This window comes from Anser anser, assembly GCF_964211835.1.
Source record: "Anser anser genome assembly, chromosome: 1".
In the NCBI taxonomy this organism is placed as follows: Eukaryota; Metazoa; Chordata; class Aves; order Anseriformes; family Anatidae; genus Anser; species Anser anser.
In genome coordinates this window covers 72319359-72334165 of record NC_139720.1, presented here as the reverse complement: position 1 = coordinate 72334165, position 14807 = coordinate 72319359, and the positions used below count along the sequence as shown (strand labels likewise).

At 42.6% G+C, this 14807-nt stretch overlaps 1 protein-coding gene across 6 annotated transcripts in view; it reads left to right on the top strand.

The window, feature by feature from the left end:
• ETV6 (ETS variant transcription factor 6) overlaps positions 1 to 14807 on the top strand; it is a 145434-nt gene that overhangs the window by 100822 nt on the left and 29805 nt on the right. For all 6 annotated transcript variants that reach the window (XM_083820784.1, XM_083820781.1, XM_083820780.1 and 3 more), the window contains 3 exons: positions 4666 to 4830; positions 8603 to 8737; positions 13596 to 14138. In XM_083820784.1, the coding sequence (XP_083676910.1) occupies positions 4767 to 4830; positions 8603 to 8737; positions 13596 to 14138 (742 nt within the window). In that variant the 5' untranslated portion in view covers positions 4666 to 4766. The remainder of the gene's footprint in view (positions 1 to 4665; positions 4831 to 8602; positions 8738 to 13595; positions 14139 to 14807) is intronic.

Genomic DNA, 14807 nt, shown 5'->3' with positions numbered 1-14807 from the left:
TAAAACGTAACAGCAGCTCTCAGTTACACTGTACATGACATCTTGCACTGGATTTGCGTCTTCAGATTGTTCCAAATGAGTCAAGGTGAAAACAGCCTACAGTACGTTGCACTTCACGTTTCAGACGTATCTGCTACGTGTGTTGTACATAGCAACTCATACCATAAAATACATACCTTCTTTTCCAAAGGAAAGGAGTTGCTAAACATGAGTGCATCGCAAGGTTCAAGGTCAGCCACATCTTTTTAAAAAACAAAGTTGTAACCCCACCAGGAGTCTATGGCCTGTTGCAAATATTGCTGGCTGACACTGCAGTTTTGTGTGCCAAAGGCTGGTCCAGGTGGTCAGAGCACTGCGTTCCAGCCTCAAAGCCTGACCATGCTTAAGTTTCCTGAGGGGCTCACTGTAAAACAGGAGTGAAGCCTTTAGAGACCATCAACTTAAACTCCTCTTCAACACACCAGTACATTCTGGTGTGTGTGTGTGCATGTGAAGTGCTGTGTGTGTGTGCGTGCATGCATAAATGCTTGAACATATGTAAACAATTTTACTGCCTACTCGAAGAAGAAGGTGTAAATTAGCCTCTCTTCTTTGTACTTGTTTTTGCTCTCCAAGAATGTAAAGGAACAGAGATTTCTTCTGCAGTCCAGATGGTTATCAGCCTGTGCCCCTGGAGTGTGAGAATTGATCACTCTTAGCATTTTTAAGCTGGCTGATATAACAGGTGTTAGAAGCAGGACTTCAGGTGAGGAACAAGCAACAGAAGTAGATCATCTACTAAGACACCAGTAGACTACTAAGTGCTCCAGCCTGCAGCATTAGAAAGGGGACCAGGAATTTAGCTCCCTGTTTAATGCATATGAAGCTATCAAATCATAAGCACATCTGTAAATTACTGTAGTTTACTATACTGGTGATAGTGCTTGGAAGCTGATGGAAGACAAACAAGAAACTATTCTGGGATCTCTCAGAGACAGATTTTGACAGTTTACGTGGCTCTTTTTAATCTGCTTTCAGTTGGTGAGTTCAAGAACTTTTCGTTAGTGTTTATTTTTACACAAAGAGGGAGACTGAGGTTGGGAACGCTTGCCAGATTTGAACTAGTAGAGCAGTGGCAGAGATGGGAGCAGTGCCAGGTTGACTCCCAAGGCAAAATTCACCCTCTGCAGTCCATGGCCACGCTGGCTACCGAGGGGGCAGGCTGGCAGAGAGGCAGAGTCCGCTGTGCCTGATCAGCACCTACTGAAAGCAGCAAAGCCTTCCCGCTGATTTCAACAGTCAGTCCAGCAGGCAAAACCCCGTCCTCATTTTGTAGCAGAGCACTCTCTTTGCTCACTTTATTCTGCTTGGTAAATATCTTTGTTAGTTCAAGACAATGCTGTTAGCTTTCACAGAGGAGAAAACTGGAGAGATAAAAGAGCCCATTTTCCTCCACCGTGGGTATGACAATAAAAGAGAAGATGGAGAGGGAAAAATAAAAAACAGCATCCAAAAAAGAAAAAATTGTATAAGCAGGATTAGTTTTCTTTCATGGAGAGTATAGAAAAGCATTTTCAGGACCTACTGATAGCCATTTATGCTGTGCTGTAAAATCTGTTCAGCTGCAAAGCCAACCCTCTCATGCCCTTGTTTTCACAATACCAACAGCTTCTTTTTAAGAAAGGGCAAAGAAGGTGGTATGCAAGTTTAGCAAATGCAGTACTGCACATGAAAGAATTTACGAACGGCAGTTTCTGAAGCACTTTCAGCAGCGCTGGTGTGCACCCTGAGGAAAGCCTCCTGTGACTGAACTGATTCAGCCTCACAAAGCAAATGGGCATGCGGTGGGGACAGGCAACTACAGAGGGCTTTGTGGAGAAACCAACTTGCCAGGAAGGTGACATGGCAGGGAGAGAAGGAAATGAGAGAAGTGGCAATCCATCCAGGGAAAAGCAGATAACATATTTTATAGTACTTCATATCTTCAAAACACAATGCAAGCATTGAATTATGGTATCACCCCATGGGTGGAGAGATATAGCTCCTCCACCCCCTCACTTTAGTGCTAGCCAAACTGAATTAGAAAGGCTGCATGCTCATTTTTGGTAACCAGAAGCCAGGTGGTCCTAGGACATAATGCTTTTTGGCTTCTTTTTTTTTTTTTTTTTTTTTTTTCCCCATGAAGACTCTGTCTCCCTTTCTCACAAACTACAGAGATGCTGCTGAAACCCAGCAGAGACCTGATGGGCACTGTGAAGTGTTGTGTCTTCTTTCGGAGTTGCCAGCACAGCACACCTGGCTCGGACTAGCCTCTGTAGGCTGTTTGGTGTCTAGCGCTGATCAGTCGAAGCTCTGTTAGACATGGTACTTTTAAATTAATTGAACGAATGCAAAAGTACACTGTCAACCAGCACATAGGAAGTCAGGATTAATGTTTGTACAGGGAGTGATTTATTTATTACGTTGTTATCAGTAAGGGAACATGCAGATCATGTGAAGTTATCGTACAGCTCTGCTCATTGCAGCCTGATTTTCCCAGCAATGTTTTGTTTCTTGCCTCATCTTGTGAAGAGCGCATCAAAACTCCAGCTAGATTTCCACATTACAGCATTCCTTTAGGCAACTTACTGCTTGCATGGCATGGCAAAGGGGGAAGATAGAGGCAGAAGCCATGCACGAGCATTTCACGCTCTTCCCAGATGTTTTTTATACCTTTCACAAGTTGTGCTCTGGCTGCATTGCATTTAACTTCTTTCTGCTTTACCTAGCTGCAGTCAATGTGCATCCTACCCAGCAGTAGACTGGGATCTGCAGTGTGTTTTCTGCAGGTATAAGTTTGGCATTTTAGATGACAGTTTGTATGTCTCTGAGCAGACCTACACCTGACTGCACTCCCTTCGAAAAGAAAGGACCTACAGAAAACTCTGACCTCAGCAATCAGATCCCAATTCAATATGAGGGGAGAGAATTTAAGTCCTTCATAAATAAGTAAATGCTACTTCTTATGTCTGTGTGGCACTGTGCTACAGGGGTAGTTGGAAGCTGATGGAAACTCTTGCAGCTGCAATGAAGACATCCCTTCCTCAGGTCGGCCTTGACCCTTTTTCAGGCTCAATCTCCATGCCTGCTTCAGCTCAGATTCAGTTCTTTGTGCAGCTGTGGTGCTGGGACTTTCCAAAGCCTCTGTCTGGGAATCTGGCATAGCAGCAGAATGCAATTCACTCTTGCTAAAACAGAAAACAGGGTTGCCTATCTGTTAAAACAGTTAAAAAAAAAAAAGGCAAAACAAAACAGTAAAACAGTACAAATCTCCCAGATTTCTTTTAGGACTCAGTAAGATGAGGGTAATCAGATTTCATAGAGTGGTGTGCCAGGAAGGAAATTTCTTCCCATGTGCAGCATACAATCAGCCAGGTGCAATATGAGGAAGGGAGGTTCATCTTCCTCTGAAGCATAAGGTATTAGCCCCTGCCAGAGGCTGTGTACCAGAGATCTGATCAGATATGGCAAATTTTATGTTCCTATGCACAGTGTGAAGCTTTCATTTCTATGCAACACATTGTAACAAGTTAAACAATGAGTCATCTCACGAGGGGAAAAGGAAAGAAAGCTTTTATCTCCCAGTGGATTGGAGATAATCTGTCTACCTAGGTATAAACAGCTCTTCACTGTGATGTCTTCTCTCCAGGAGAAGGAAGCTGGTTTTATTCTGACTGTAAAACAGATCTTGAATTGTCACACCTCCCATATCTCTCTGCCTGGGCCCAATCAATGTGGCTGGCAAGAGATCTTTGACTTTCATGGTAACTTGGTTGGGCCCCTGTGGCTAAACTCCAGGCTGTATGTGCTGCATGGGCTGTTTGGGGGAAATGGAGTGCTGGACTCTCCTTGGAGGCCTGGAAAATCTATACCCAATGCAACACACCTGCTACTTTACAATAATGCGCCGTACCGCCTTCATATGGTCAGAGCTGCACTGGTGGTACCTTACTGCTGTACAGGAGACACAGTATGAAGCAGTACTAAAGGTGCCAGAGCCTCAGCACTTACTTTCCTCTCCAGTATGGGAATAGGAGTTACTAGCCTAACTGCATCTGCAGGAGGGGTGTGCCGGTCTGAAGGCACCTCTCTAAACAATACCCACTTACACGTACACTGTTAGAGAGGCTATGTGCAGCAGCCATTCTTTACAGTCCACACCCACCTACAGGGAAGTACAGAGGTCTCTTGCATCTGACTGCTCTTTGTTATGCTTGATCTGTTGCTTTATGAGGGGCGTGAAGAGAGGACACTCCTCTCTTCTAGGAGAGGACACACACAAAGGATGGATGGAGCCAACAGCTTAGTCTCCTGCCTGCTCTGCACCTTAGAAGGAGCAGGTGGGGGACAATTCCATCTCACAATGGGCACTTGGAATTAAGTAATATCCTATAAGCTTTGGGGGATGCTGAGGCAGTTCTTGTTTTTCTGAATGTCTAAAATAAACCACGATGCCTAAGCTAATGAAGTGTTGCACAGTCCGGTGCTTAGTGTAATCCTACATTACCATGGCATCCCTCTCCCACACCTTGCTCAGAGACTTTGCATGTTAGGGTGTGGGGAGAAATGGGGTTTCACTGGTATTTGCCTATATTCCCATGCGTTGTCTCAATTTTGTAACACAATCACGGTCTCTTCCTGCCACAGGTTTGCAGCCCGTTTACTGGAGCAGGGATGATGTGGCACAGTGGCTCAGATGGGCAGAGAAGGAGTTTTCCTTGAGGCCGATTGAGAGCAACACTTTTGAGATGAATGGCAAGGCTCTGCTGCTCCTGACCAAAGAGGACTTTCGATACAGGTCTCCTCATTCAGGTGAGGATTTCTTACTGAAGCAATGACTGAAAAGAAAGAAGAAGCTGGAACAGAATCTGGAGAGGGACAGAGGAGGATACAGTCATATTTGTTAGGGTGGACTGGGCCAGGGAGGAGAGAAGGGACAGAGCTGCTTGCTTGAATGAGGCAAGGACAAAAAGAACAATGTGGGAGAGAAATCCAGATACACCTGAGTTGTAGGCAATTTTGAATGCAACTCTAAAACAAAACAATGCAACCTGTTTCTCATTAAAACTCCCTGCAGAACTCCACAGAAAGCAAGCTTCTCTGGCAGCACTTCATGACTTCCCCATAAAGGGTTATCTTTTCACAGACCCAACTACAGCAGTAAGTTAATCAAGTGCTCCAGCCTCTTAAGAAGCTGGTATTAGCATTCTGCCTCACAGTTGGCTTGGCTGATGTGCTGCTAAAAGTGACTGCAAAACTTATCCCTGGGGGACCTTTCCTCTATTTTACAGCCCCTGTGGGCTTTACTTTACTTCGCCATATTCTCTCACGTGCTGGAGTCTGGCCCAAGGCAGAACACAGACAGGTGTGTGAATCAATCAGCTTATTGCTCAAATTATGTCTTCATTTATTCACAAAGAAGATTTAGAAATGTGTTATGTGGACTGCCTGTATTTATATCCCCTGTGGTCTGTCTGCTCCAGCTTTACAGTCAGAGTAAGCCTCCACCCTCCTTTGTCAGGGATGTTTAACTGAAAAAGAGTTGTGAGCTTTTCTTATGACCATACAAGGTACTCCTGTTAAATAAAAAGGTTTGTAATTCAGTCACTGTAGGTTATTGAAGAATTTGGACCAAATGGTTGCAGAACTGCTGTTATGAGGCTTCCAGCACAAGGCTCACTCCGCACAGAAGTACAGCTGGCGCTGCTTGGCTCTCGCTGATAAACAAGCAGTGGCACTAATTCTGCGTCAAGCTGCTTAGTGACTCCCTCAAACGCACCACTGCAACTATCCTTCTGCAGAATCTGCCTCCCAAACTATAGCTTACATTGATTCTGTACAAAGTTTTCAAGGCATGTGCTTTAAATGAGGACTAAATTTATATGGAAGGAGATGCCAAACATACATGTCTATCACCACTATAATACATTAGTGAAAACTGATGCCTGGAAACATTCTCTGTTTAATATTGGTACACCATTTTGAATCATTTCATTATAAAATAACCCAGCCTTAAGACAAAAGGAGTATTGAAAGTGAGTAAGGACGGTAGAGGACAGCTTTGTGTGTATCTTGTTTGCTACTCCTCTTATCATCCCAGTGCCTTGCTGCCTACAAGTTATGCCTCTACTCTTCCCTTTATGTGCTGTGATGGCTCTTGAAATGAGTAGGATTAAAATGTTTGTAGGCTAGAGATAGAGCATTCCAAGAAAAGAGCCTCTGGCTTTTAAATACACTCAGTGCAGAAGGTTAAACTCTTGTTTACCTAAATTCGGGTTTAAATGGCCTCCACCCTCTCCTTTTCTCTGCTCTTTTTCTCCAGATATTCCCTACTGATAATAAGCATTTTAGAGGGTATCTCAGTAAGTCCCTAAAAATGTGAGTGACTATAGGTAAAGGGAGGTTACCTAAACATTTCCCAGAAACAAACTACACGTTACTTATGAAGTCGAAGAAAAACTATGAAATAATGCTTGCCATAGAGCTTTAAGTTTTTCAGGAGTGTAGGTACATAAAAGCTGTATCCATTCCACTCATGGTTAAACCAGTAGAACAGCATCCACTCCCCCCAGTGGTCCTAGCAATAAAGTGGGCTCACAGCCCCACAGCTGTTCTCCTGTTTAGTGCTGGCGAGGGAAAGGGAGAGAGCAGAGGAGGGAGAGAGTGGGAAGAGACTTCTCACTTTTGTAGCTAGTACAATTGCATCTTTGTGGTGCATAAATATAACTGTTTTATTAGGTAGAAAAAGACTGCCAGTTTTGTGAACATTTTCACTGATCTGTCGGGCCAAATTGAAAGAGGTACAAATTTGCTACCTTATTGCTTGGAGTGTTACAGCACTAGTTACGATTCTGCCACTATTGCATTCAAAGATGCAAATTATGTGATAAAATCACTTTTTAGACTTTTATGTACTAAACATGGAAATGGTAACTGGATTCTTGAGGCTTTGTTTTTAATTAGATATTCAGGTATTACTATCACCTCTTTAAAATGCCCTAAAGTCACTGCTGAGACAGTAAAAGCAGCCAAGGTGCTAAAAATAGAGGAAGCTGAACTGTGGAAAGCAGGATAGCTTTAACTATTTCATGCTAAGACACCAAACTTCTCCACAAGTAGAACATTGGCAGTTTGTAGAGAAAACAACTGAATGGCACACAGCTTACAGTCTCATAGGAACAATTACTAACCCCACACACACTTGAGAAAACTTTCCTAGAAAATCCAAGGTTTCCTAGTTGAAACTTCACAGAGTTCCTTTTCAGATAATATGCTTCTGCTGTAACCTAGTCCTCTATAGTATGAGGTATGAAAAACAGAGGAGAGGAGGCAGAATTAAAAGCTGGGAGACTTCCTACCCTGTGTACCTTTTTACTTTGAAATGTGCAATCAGTTACATTACACAAAACATGTAAGTACCTAGGTATATCATATAGATGTTGCTGAAGGGAGGGCAGCAGTATGAGATGTAATACTTAAGAAGACACAAAGGAAGCAGTTAACACATTGGTCTCCTAGATAACTACAGCGAAGTGTTCCTCTGAGGAAGGATATAACAATTCTGGTGACGGAATGGGGGGAAGAAGCAACGAACAGTCTGCTTGCACCCCTAAAAGAAACAAGCATTTGGATTAAGTCATGTCAGCTTAGTGTAGTAGAATTTACTGCAGACACTTTTGTGGAAGAGTGATACAATAGCAACTAGCAGACTGTATTTGTCCATCCAGAGCACCAAGTCCTCTGCATTAAGCTCCTTAGTATGCATCATATCCCTCTTCTAATATTGCCTGTTGCAGTGAGCCCTATACAGAGTCTAGTATCAAGAAATAAATAGTTTTGGGACCCCATTTGGGCTTTCGAGAAGTCCATCCTGGGACACCAAGAATGATGTACAGAAGTTCCTAAGGCAGCTGTAGCAGTCAAGTATCTGCAGAAGTTGTCACCACAGCAAGGGAGTTCAGGATAGTTAAATCTCTTCAAGTCTCTGAGTTCACCCCAAAGTAACTTATCTCCTAGATTGGAGTAGCCAGTAGTGCACTGCCTCAGCACTTGAGGCAACAGTGTTGCGTGGAGAGGCTTTACAAAATCTTCTTCCTCCTTGCCTCATGAAGCCTAAATCGGTCAGTAATTAGGGAAAAACACTGCATTTGCTCCCAGCAACTCACTGCATAGTCATGGGTTCTGTATTTAAGAATTATGTGTCCTGAGGTGTCTTAGCTAAAAAACTGAGGCTGTGATGAGAGAAGGTGGGACACTGAATTGACTGCTGCTTGTAAAGGTTTTGAAATCCCAGACAGGCAATTATGTAGCCTGAAAAGGCCCTGTATTGGGATTATAAGAGACACTTCTCATTCTCCCATTCTTCCACAGTCATACGCAGAGGTGTGACACGTGGCTTTTCTTTTTCTTTTTTTCCTTTCAGGGAAGAATGTTGCAAAACAGCCAACTGCAGGATTTTACTTCAGGCATGTTTGCATCTGAAAATAGCACCCAGGAGCCATGAATTCATACATCAGATGGCTAAATGAGTCTTCTCAGCAGTATGTAGGTGTTCATTTCCTTTTTCCTGCTGTTTGTCTTTCAGGCGATGTTCTGTATGAACTCCTTCAGAATATCCTGAAGCAAAGGAAAGCTCGTATGCTGTTCCCACCTTTTTTCCACCCTGGGAACTCAATCCATGCTCAGCCAGAGGTCCTATTACACCAGAACCATGATGAAGGTAACTGTCTCATTCTTATGGGAGCTATTATTATGGAGGCCACTTGAGTAAGGCTGTGAGGAATGACGTCATTTTCTTGCTCCAAAGTTACTTAAATAAAGTTACTCTCCTCCCTTTGTCTTGATAGCTGTTAACAGTCACCTGGTCTAGGGAGTCAACTATCTATTCTCCATTTATTTTCTATTATTCGGTCCTGCTTCCAAAGCCTGCTTAAAAACTATGCCAAATGTAGTTTAAAAAAACATGCCAGAAAGTTTTATTGACCCCGTTGATTCATTTCTCCTCATTCTCAGTTGGGTAGAAAAGGTGCATCATGGACTTTTAGTATCCTGTAGATGCAACTAGATGCAATTGTTTGCAGAGTAGGAGAAAAGGCAAACTCAGAGAGGAACGTCTAACTCAAAGTTTACTTCAGATGACAATCTGTCAGCGCATTATTCCTGGCACTGAGCTCATCTTGTTGCTCAGCTTTTGAAATGGTTGAACAATTCATTTTGAGAAAAGGTTTTTTTTGTTTGTTTTTTTTTTTTCTGCAGGTTTTCTCTCATTTTTACCATCGGAAGTATTTGCTTAGTTTATTAGTTAGCCTTCTAGTAGTGTCCACACATACCGTGGTGGTGAACACACCACACATACAGGTGGTGAAGAAAGAATAGATATGTGTTTGTGGCATTGCAGATTTGGGCTTCCATTATTCAGTATCAGCAGAGATCAAAATATAAGCGTGTTTCCTTTAATGGAAATTTTAGTTTTTATTTTCTGGAAGTAAACATACTAAAGAACTTCCTGGTTATCTCCAAACCTCGAAAAATATAAAGCCTGAGCTTTTCAAGAGGTCCTTTCAATGAAAACACCAAATAGATTTCTTTTTTTAATTAGAAAAAAAATAGGAAAAATAAGTGTTTTTCCTTTTTTTAAATAAGGAGGATGAAAAAACAGAATTGGGCTAGGGTATCTCCCTAGTCTCTGCTCACTGGAGAAAAGATAAACAAATTGTCTCAGAATTCAACATGGGATTGCAAAACAAGATTCAGGGGCACTGTACAAGGAGCCTGTAGCCAGCCTAATTAAGCCAGAATCAAAGGGCACCAGCAAAACTTTGAGACTAAGCCAAGAGCAGGAAAGCAGCAGGTGGGATCAGGATACTCCAAAGCATTTCCACAAAGCTGTGTAAATATTTCAGATTAGAAGAGGGTGCTGCAGGTTAGGATGAGATTGAATTGGCAAAGCTGCGCAGGAGAAAGTTGCCTAATGTTTCAAGATAGGCATTTTGCAGCAGCCATTATAAAAACCTCTATTTTTTTCCTGAAGCTTGACATTCACCCATAGTTTTCCCTTTTTAAATTTCAAACAGAAATACAGGCTGCCCTCTCAGACACCCATGCATTAAAGATACAGAGCAGCTGAACAAAAGTGTTGAGTTTCAAACTAGAAAACCCAGAGGATTTCTGGGATGTTGAGTTGGTCTTTCACATGTCACTGAAAACATAAGCCCTTTGAATTCTAGTCCAACTTCTGACAGAGTACAGGATGCTTAAGAAACCATTCTCATTTCTCCTTCACGATATTCTCCTTTGTGACTGCTAATAGTACCACTGTATTTTTTGAGAGATATGTGCTGTTACTTAAAACTTTTCGTACAATAACAAAAAATAGTTTTTGTTTTGGTACAAGAGGAACTTCAAAACAAACAAAAAAGACTACAGCTTGCCTGCCACATCCTCTGACCAACCAGAAAATCTTTATGCCAAAAATGTATAGGCAGGTGAATTTATTTATGTACTTTGACATTCCTCTTTCTTCCTGTTCCACAAAGTCACTTGGGAGAAACTAGCACAATTAAGTTTACCATTTTCCCTCAAGGGAATGCAACTTAGTTTTTTTAAACAAAAAAAGAATAAATGTGAGAAGCAGAGCTTAACCCCGCCTAATTTACAAACTGAGCAGGGGGGTCAGGTGTTTGTTTGGCACAATTGGCTAAATTTGGCTAAATTTCACAGATGATTTTTTAGAGTCTGTCCTTATTTCAGTGACCTTTTTCATTTTCCTCTTCTGGCTTTCTTGATAGATTATACAATACATTTATGATTCTGCTTCTAAATGTTTTAAGTTCATTAATCCAGAATCATCTGAGTCTGGATCAACATTTACATCTAATGGCTTTTTACTAACTTAAGCAAAGTGAGCTTGACTGAAACCAGTTGACCTTTGAGGATATCTCCAAGGTGCATTGGCATTGGCTTGGAATCTGCCTTCCAGGCATCAGTCTCTGGCCCTATACAGGGATGAGCAATGGAGAGTGAATTATCTGCATCTCCAGTGGTCTTTCTAATGCAGCACTGAGTCATTTGAAAGGTTGCCATACAGGAAGCTTACACTGTCATTCCCTGCACTTCTTTTATGGGTAAGCACAGAGTGCCAGTCTTTGGGACTGCCACTGCAGTGACTGCTCACATCCACAGTGCGTGCAGCCTCACCCGTCCCTGTATGGATTAGATAGGTTAGCAATTTTCCTGAGCGACGATTTCCCTTTCACAGATTTCCCTTCAAGAAAAGACTGTTGGTTGCTCAGAATGAAGAGCCAGACTGAGGAATGAATCTATTCCTGCAGGAAATGATATACCATATGTGCTCAACTCACAGTCATCAGATGTGTGAAGGAATGAATGTGATGAGGATTTTATTCTGTTCAGGGCCATTTGTGGCAATGGAACTGCTTGGAGCTGAGTTTGAGTTTGGGTTGTTTTGTGGCAAACAGCAACTTCAGCCATGAGGGGATTCTTTAGTTAAATATTTCAAAGTGAAGATCGTGGAGGGAAGGGAATGCTGGTGTGAATCCTTTTCTGGTTCTTCCTCTTGCCCTATCCTGGCTCAGGATCACCATGGTTTGGAATCAGACAGAGAGGTCTGCTTCTGTCTGGAGTTTGTCAGAGCCAACTAATGTTTGCAAAGAGCTCAGTGGAAAGCACAGCAAGACAATACTTTCTGCTTTCAGGATAGCTGCTCCCCACAGACACGTCACTTCAAATAAGTAGGACAAACAGTACAGTATTCTAGTATACACTTACAGGCCAGGAACAAGCACCGTGTATTTAAAAGTACAGTGACAGGAGCGGATAGTCTGCAGAATATAAGACACTGAGTACAACCTGGGGGGAAGGGTATGAATAGTTACTGCTTTCTTTCAGTTGTGGCAAAGAAATGAGACTTTAAGAAATGACTGTCAAAAGGTAGGTGCAGTCGTAGATTAATTCCTTTTCTTTGATCTTCACATCATTTTGGTTATAACATACTAGCTTGCCACATTGTATTTAAAGCTGTTTGTGTTTAGTCAAGAACAATACATGGCTCTGGAGTTTCTTTTCCTCCAGGTATTTCATTGTGAGTACCTTAAATAGCTCTACAAATGTATTTTTCTTGTCTGGGACCTCAAGCATGTGAAATAAGTATTTGGAAGCCATGTAGTATCCACCTGAAATTTTAGGTTTTCCTGGAGCCTTCAGTGTCCTTGTTTAGATGAGCAGTCTGTTGAGTAGGGGAAAAAAGTTGATATGAAGGCTGGTGCTGTGTCAATGCCTGGCACTGCATTTTCTCAGGACTAGAGCTTTTCCTGTTCATACCTTTCTCTAGGTACATGTTCATCCTGCTCCTGCTGCCTGCCTGGGTTCCAGGATGGCAGAAGCCCCTGGATTTTCTGTGCACCTCTACAGGGTCTTCAACGTGTATCACTGCCTTGGCAAGAAAGCAAGAGAATCGTTCTTTTACAGAGGATCAGAGCAAATGGAGTGAACAAACAGGCAGCCACAAATAGGCAGATACTTGTTTCAATTGTTGACATGTACCCAGCAGTTTCCTTCTGTTACCATCCAAGGCTTTCAACAAACAGCATTGAAATTTGATCTTTGTTTTTCAGATAAAAACCTGTTAGTCAGTGCTCCCTGGTGGTATTTTCCTCTCTGTCAGTAATTTCCCCAGTCAAAATTGATGGCCTTAGCTAAGGTGAAAGTGTGCACTGTTTATGCCAAGCATTTCATTTTGTGAGGGGATTATTAGTATCTAAAGACAGTGATCCAGAGACATGATTTATGCCCCCCTAACTGTTAGGAATCACAGCCAAGGAAGTATGCCCATGCAAAAGTGACACTGGAAGTCCTCCTGCTGAAGAAATACAAGAGCTTATGTGGGACAAGGCAGCACAAGCTAACTACAGGAAGTTGAAAATATCCATATGAAGCTGTTAACACTGTTTTAAAATCAAGGCAGGGATAAAATTTAGCTAGTGTTTCATGAAGAGCTGCCTACCAGTGAATTTTCTTGGATAACCCAGTCCATATTTCAAACTAAGATTCTGTGCCTTGACCCAAGTCTCTAGCATCCCAAACGTATCACTCAGTATTTTCCAGGAGACATTTTTCCTTTTTATCTCCGTCCTCTACCTTGCAGTGCTCATTGTACAGTAACAGGAACCACACATAGAGATGTGAATGACAGGATAAAAGTTTCAAAGCAGTTGCACAGAAATACAGTTAGTATAGCTAGATCAGATCTTACTTTCTTCACAAGTGTTCGAGTCAGCTACTCAAAATGGGATTTCTCTTAACACATTTCCCCAGGAGCCACTCGTATGTGGTGGTGGAGGGAGATTGTTTTCATGGTACTGATTTTGTTCAGTATAGTAACAACTATCTACATTTATGTGGTATTTTTCAGGGGATCTGTAAGTCACACAAACAAAAACATTTTCCAGCTAACAGCAGTACCCAGTAAACCCAGCTAGCAGTTTAACAGTTAGATCCTACAGCTAGATCACAATATAGACTCTCTGTATTTTTTGGGTTTTTTTTGTTTGTCTCCACAGATAGCTTTGTCCAGAGACCTTCAAGACCATCCACAGAAACAGTCCACCACAATACCCCAACCATTGAACTGTTGCATCGTTCTAGATCACCCATCACCAACAACCACCGTCCATCACCAGACCCCGATCAGTGGCCACTGAAGTCCCCTATGGACAACACTATCCGTCGCCTCTCCCCAGCTGACAGGGTGCCAGGGTCAAGGCATCAGCAAGAGAACAACCACCAGGAGTCCTATCCTCTCTCAGTGTCCCCAGTAGAGAACAACCACTGCCCGCCTCCTCCTGAGGTGCTCCAGAAGCCCTCGAGCCCTCGCCAGGAGAACACCAGGGTCATCCAGCTGATGCCCAGCCCTATCATGCATCCTTTGATACTGAACCCCAGGCACTCCGATTTCAAACCTCCAAGGTTGTCTGAGGATGGGCTGCACAGGGAGGTAAAGCCAATCAACTTGTCCCACCGAGAAGAGTTAGCTTACATGAACCACATCATGGTGTCTGTATCCCCTCCTGAGGACCATGCAATGCCAATAGGAAGAATAGCGGGTAAGTGACATTCTCTAGGCTACACCAAAGCTGACACTCTTCATTCATAACTTAACATACTGTGTTAATAGCTTCTCGTTTCCTTTTGCCACTCTGCGACCTCCCTCAGAAATTACTGGCATTCTGCAAGTTTCACCACATCTGTGGTTTAGGCAGTTAAGTATGATTAAACCAGTTTCATGGCAGGTAAGCAAAGATGCAGTGACATTCTTGTGACCATGGAATGCATAATTAGTAACAGTGAAACACTTGTGTCCTGATGCTTAATGCCTCTTTACCCACTAGCAATCCATTTATTTCCCAAGATACCTATCTCCAAAGGCCTGTCCTACCAGGGTAATTTTCCAAGAGTTGCATTCACACTAGCGTCGAGCCCAATGGAAAGGCAAACACCTTCTGTCGGTTACCTTTGAGACAATAAAGTGTCAAGCCTGCTATGATAGAGATGGTGGGACTAATGAAAGCACATCTCAGAGTCCTACTTTGTAGGCTTTCCTGTGCTTCTTACACTAGGATTGTCCCTTTTTACAGAAACAAGGTTGCCTTTGTCCCACGCAAACCACAGTCATTGTCTCACTTTTGTTATCGTAAATAACTGACATCACAGCAGCTGAATCAGGAAGCTGAGGTTACAGATTTTTTTTTTCGTACTTGAAAGGGAACTGTAAA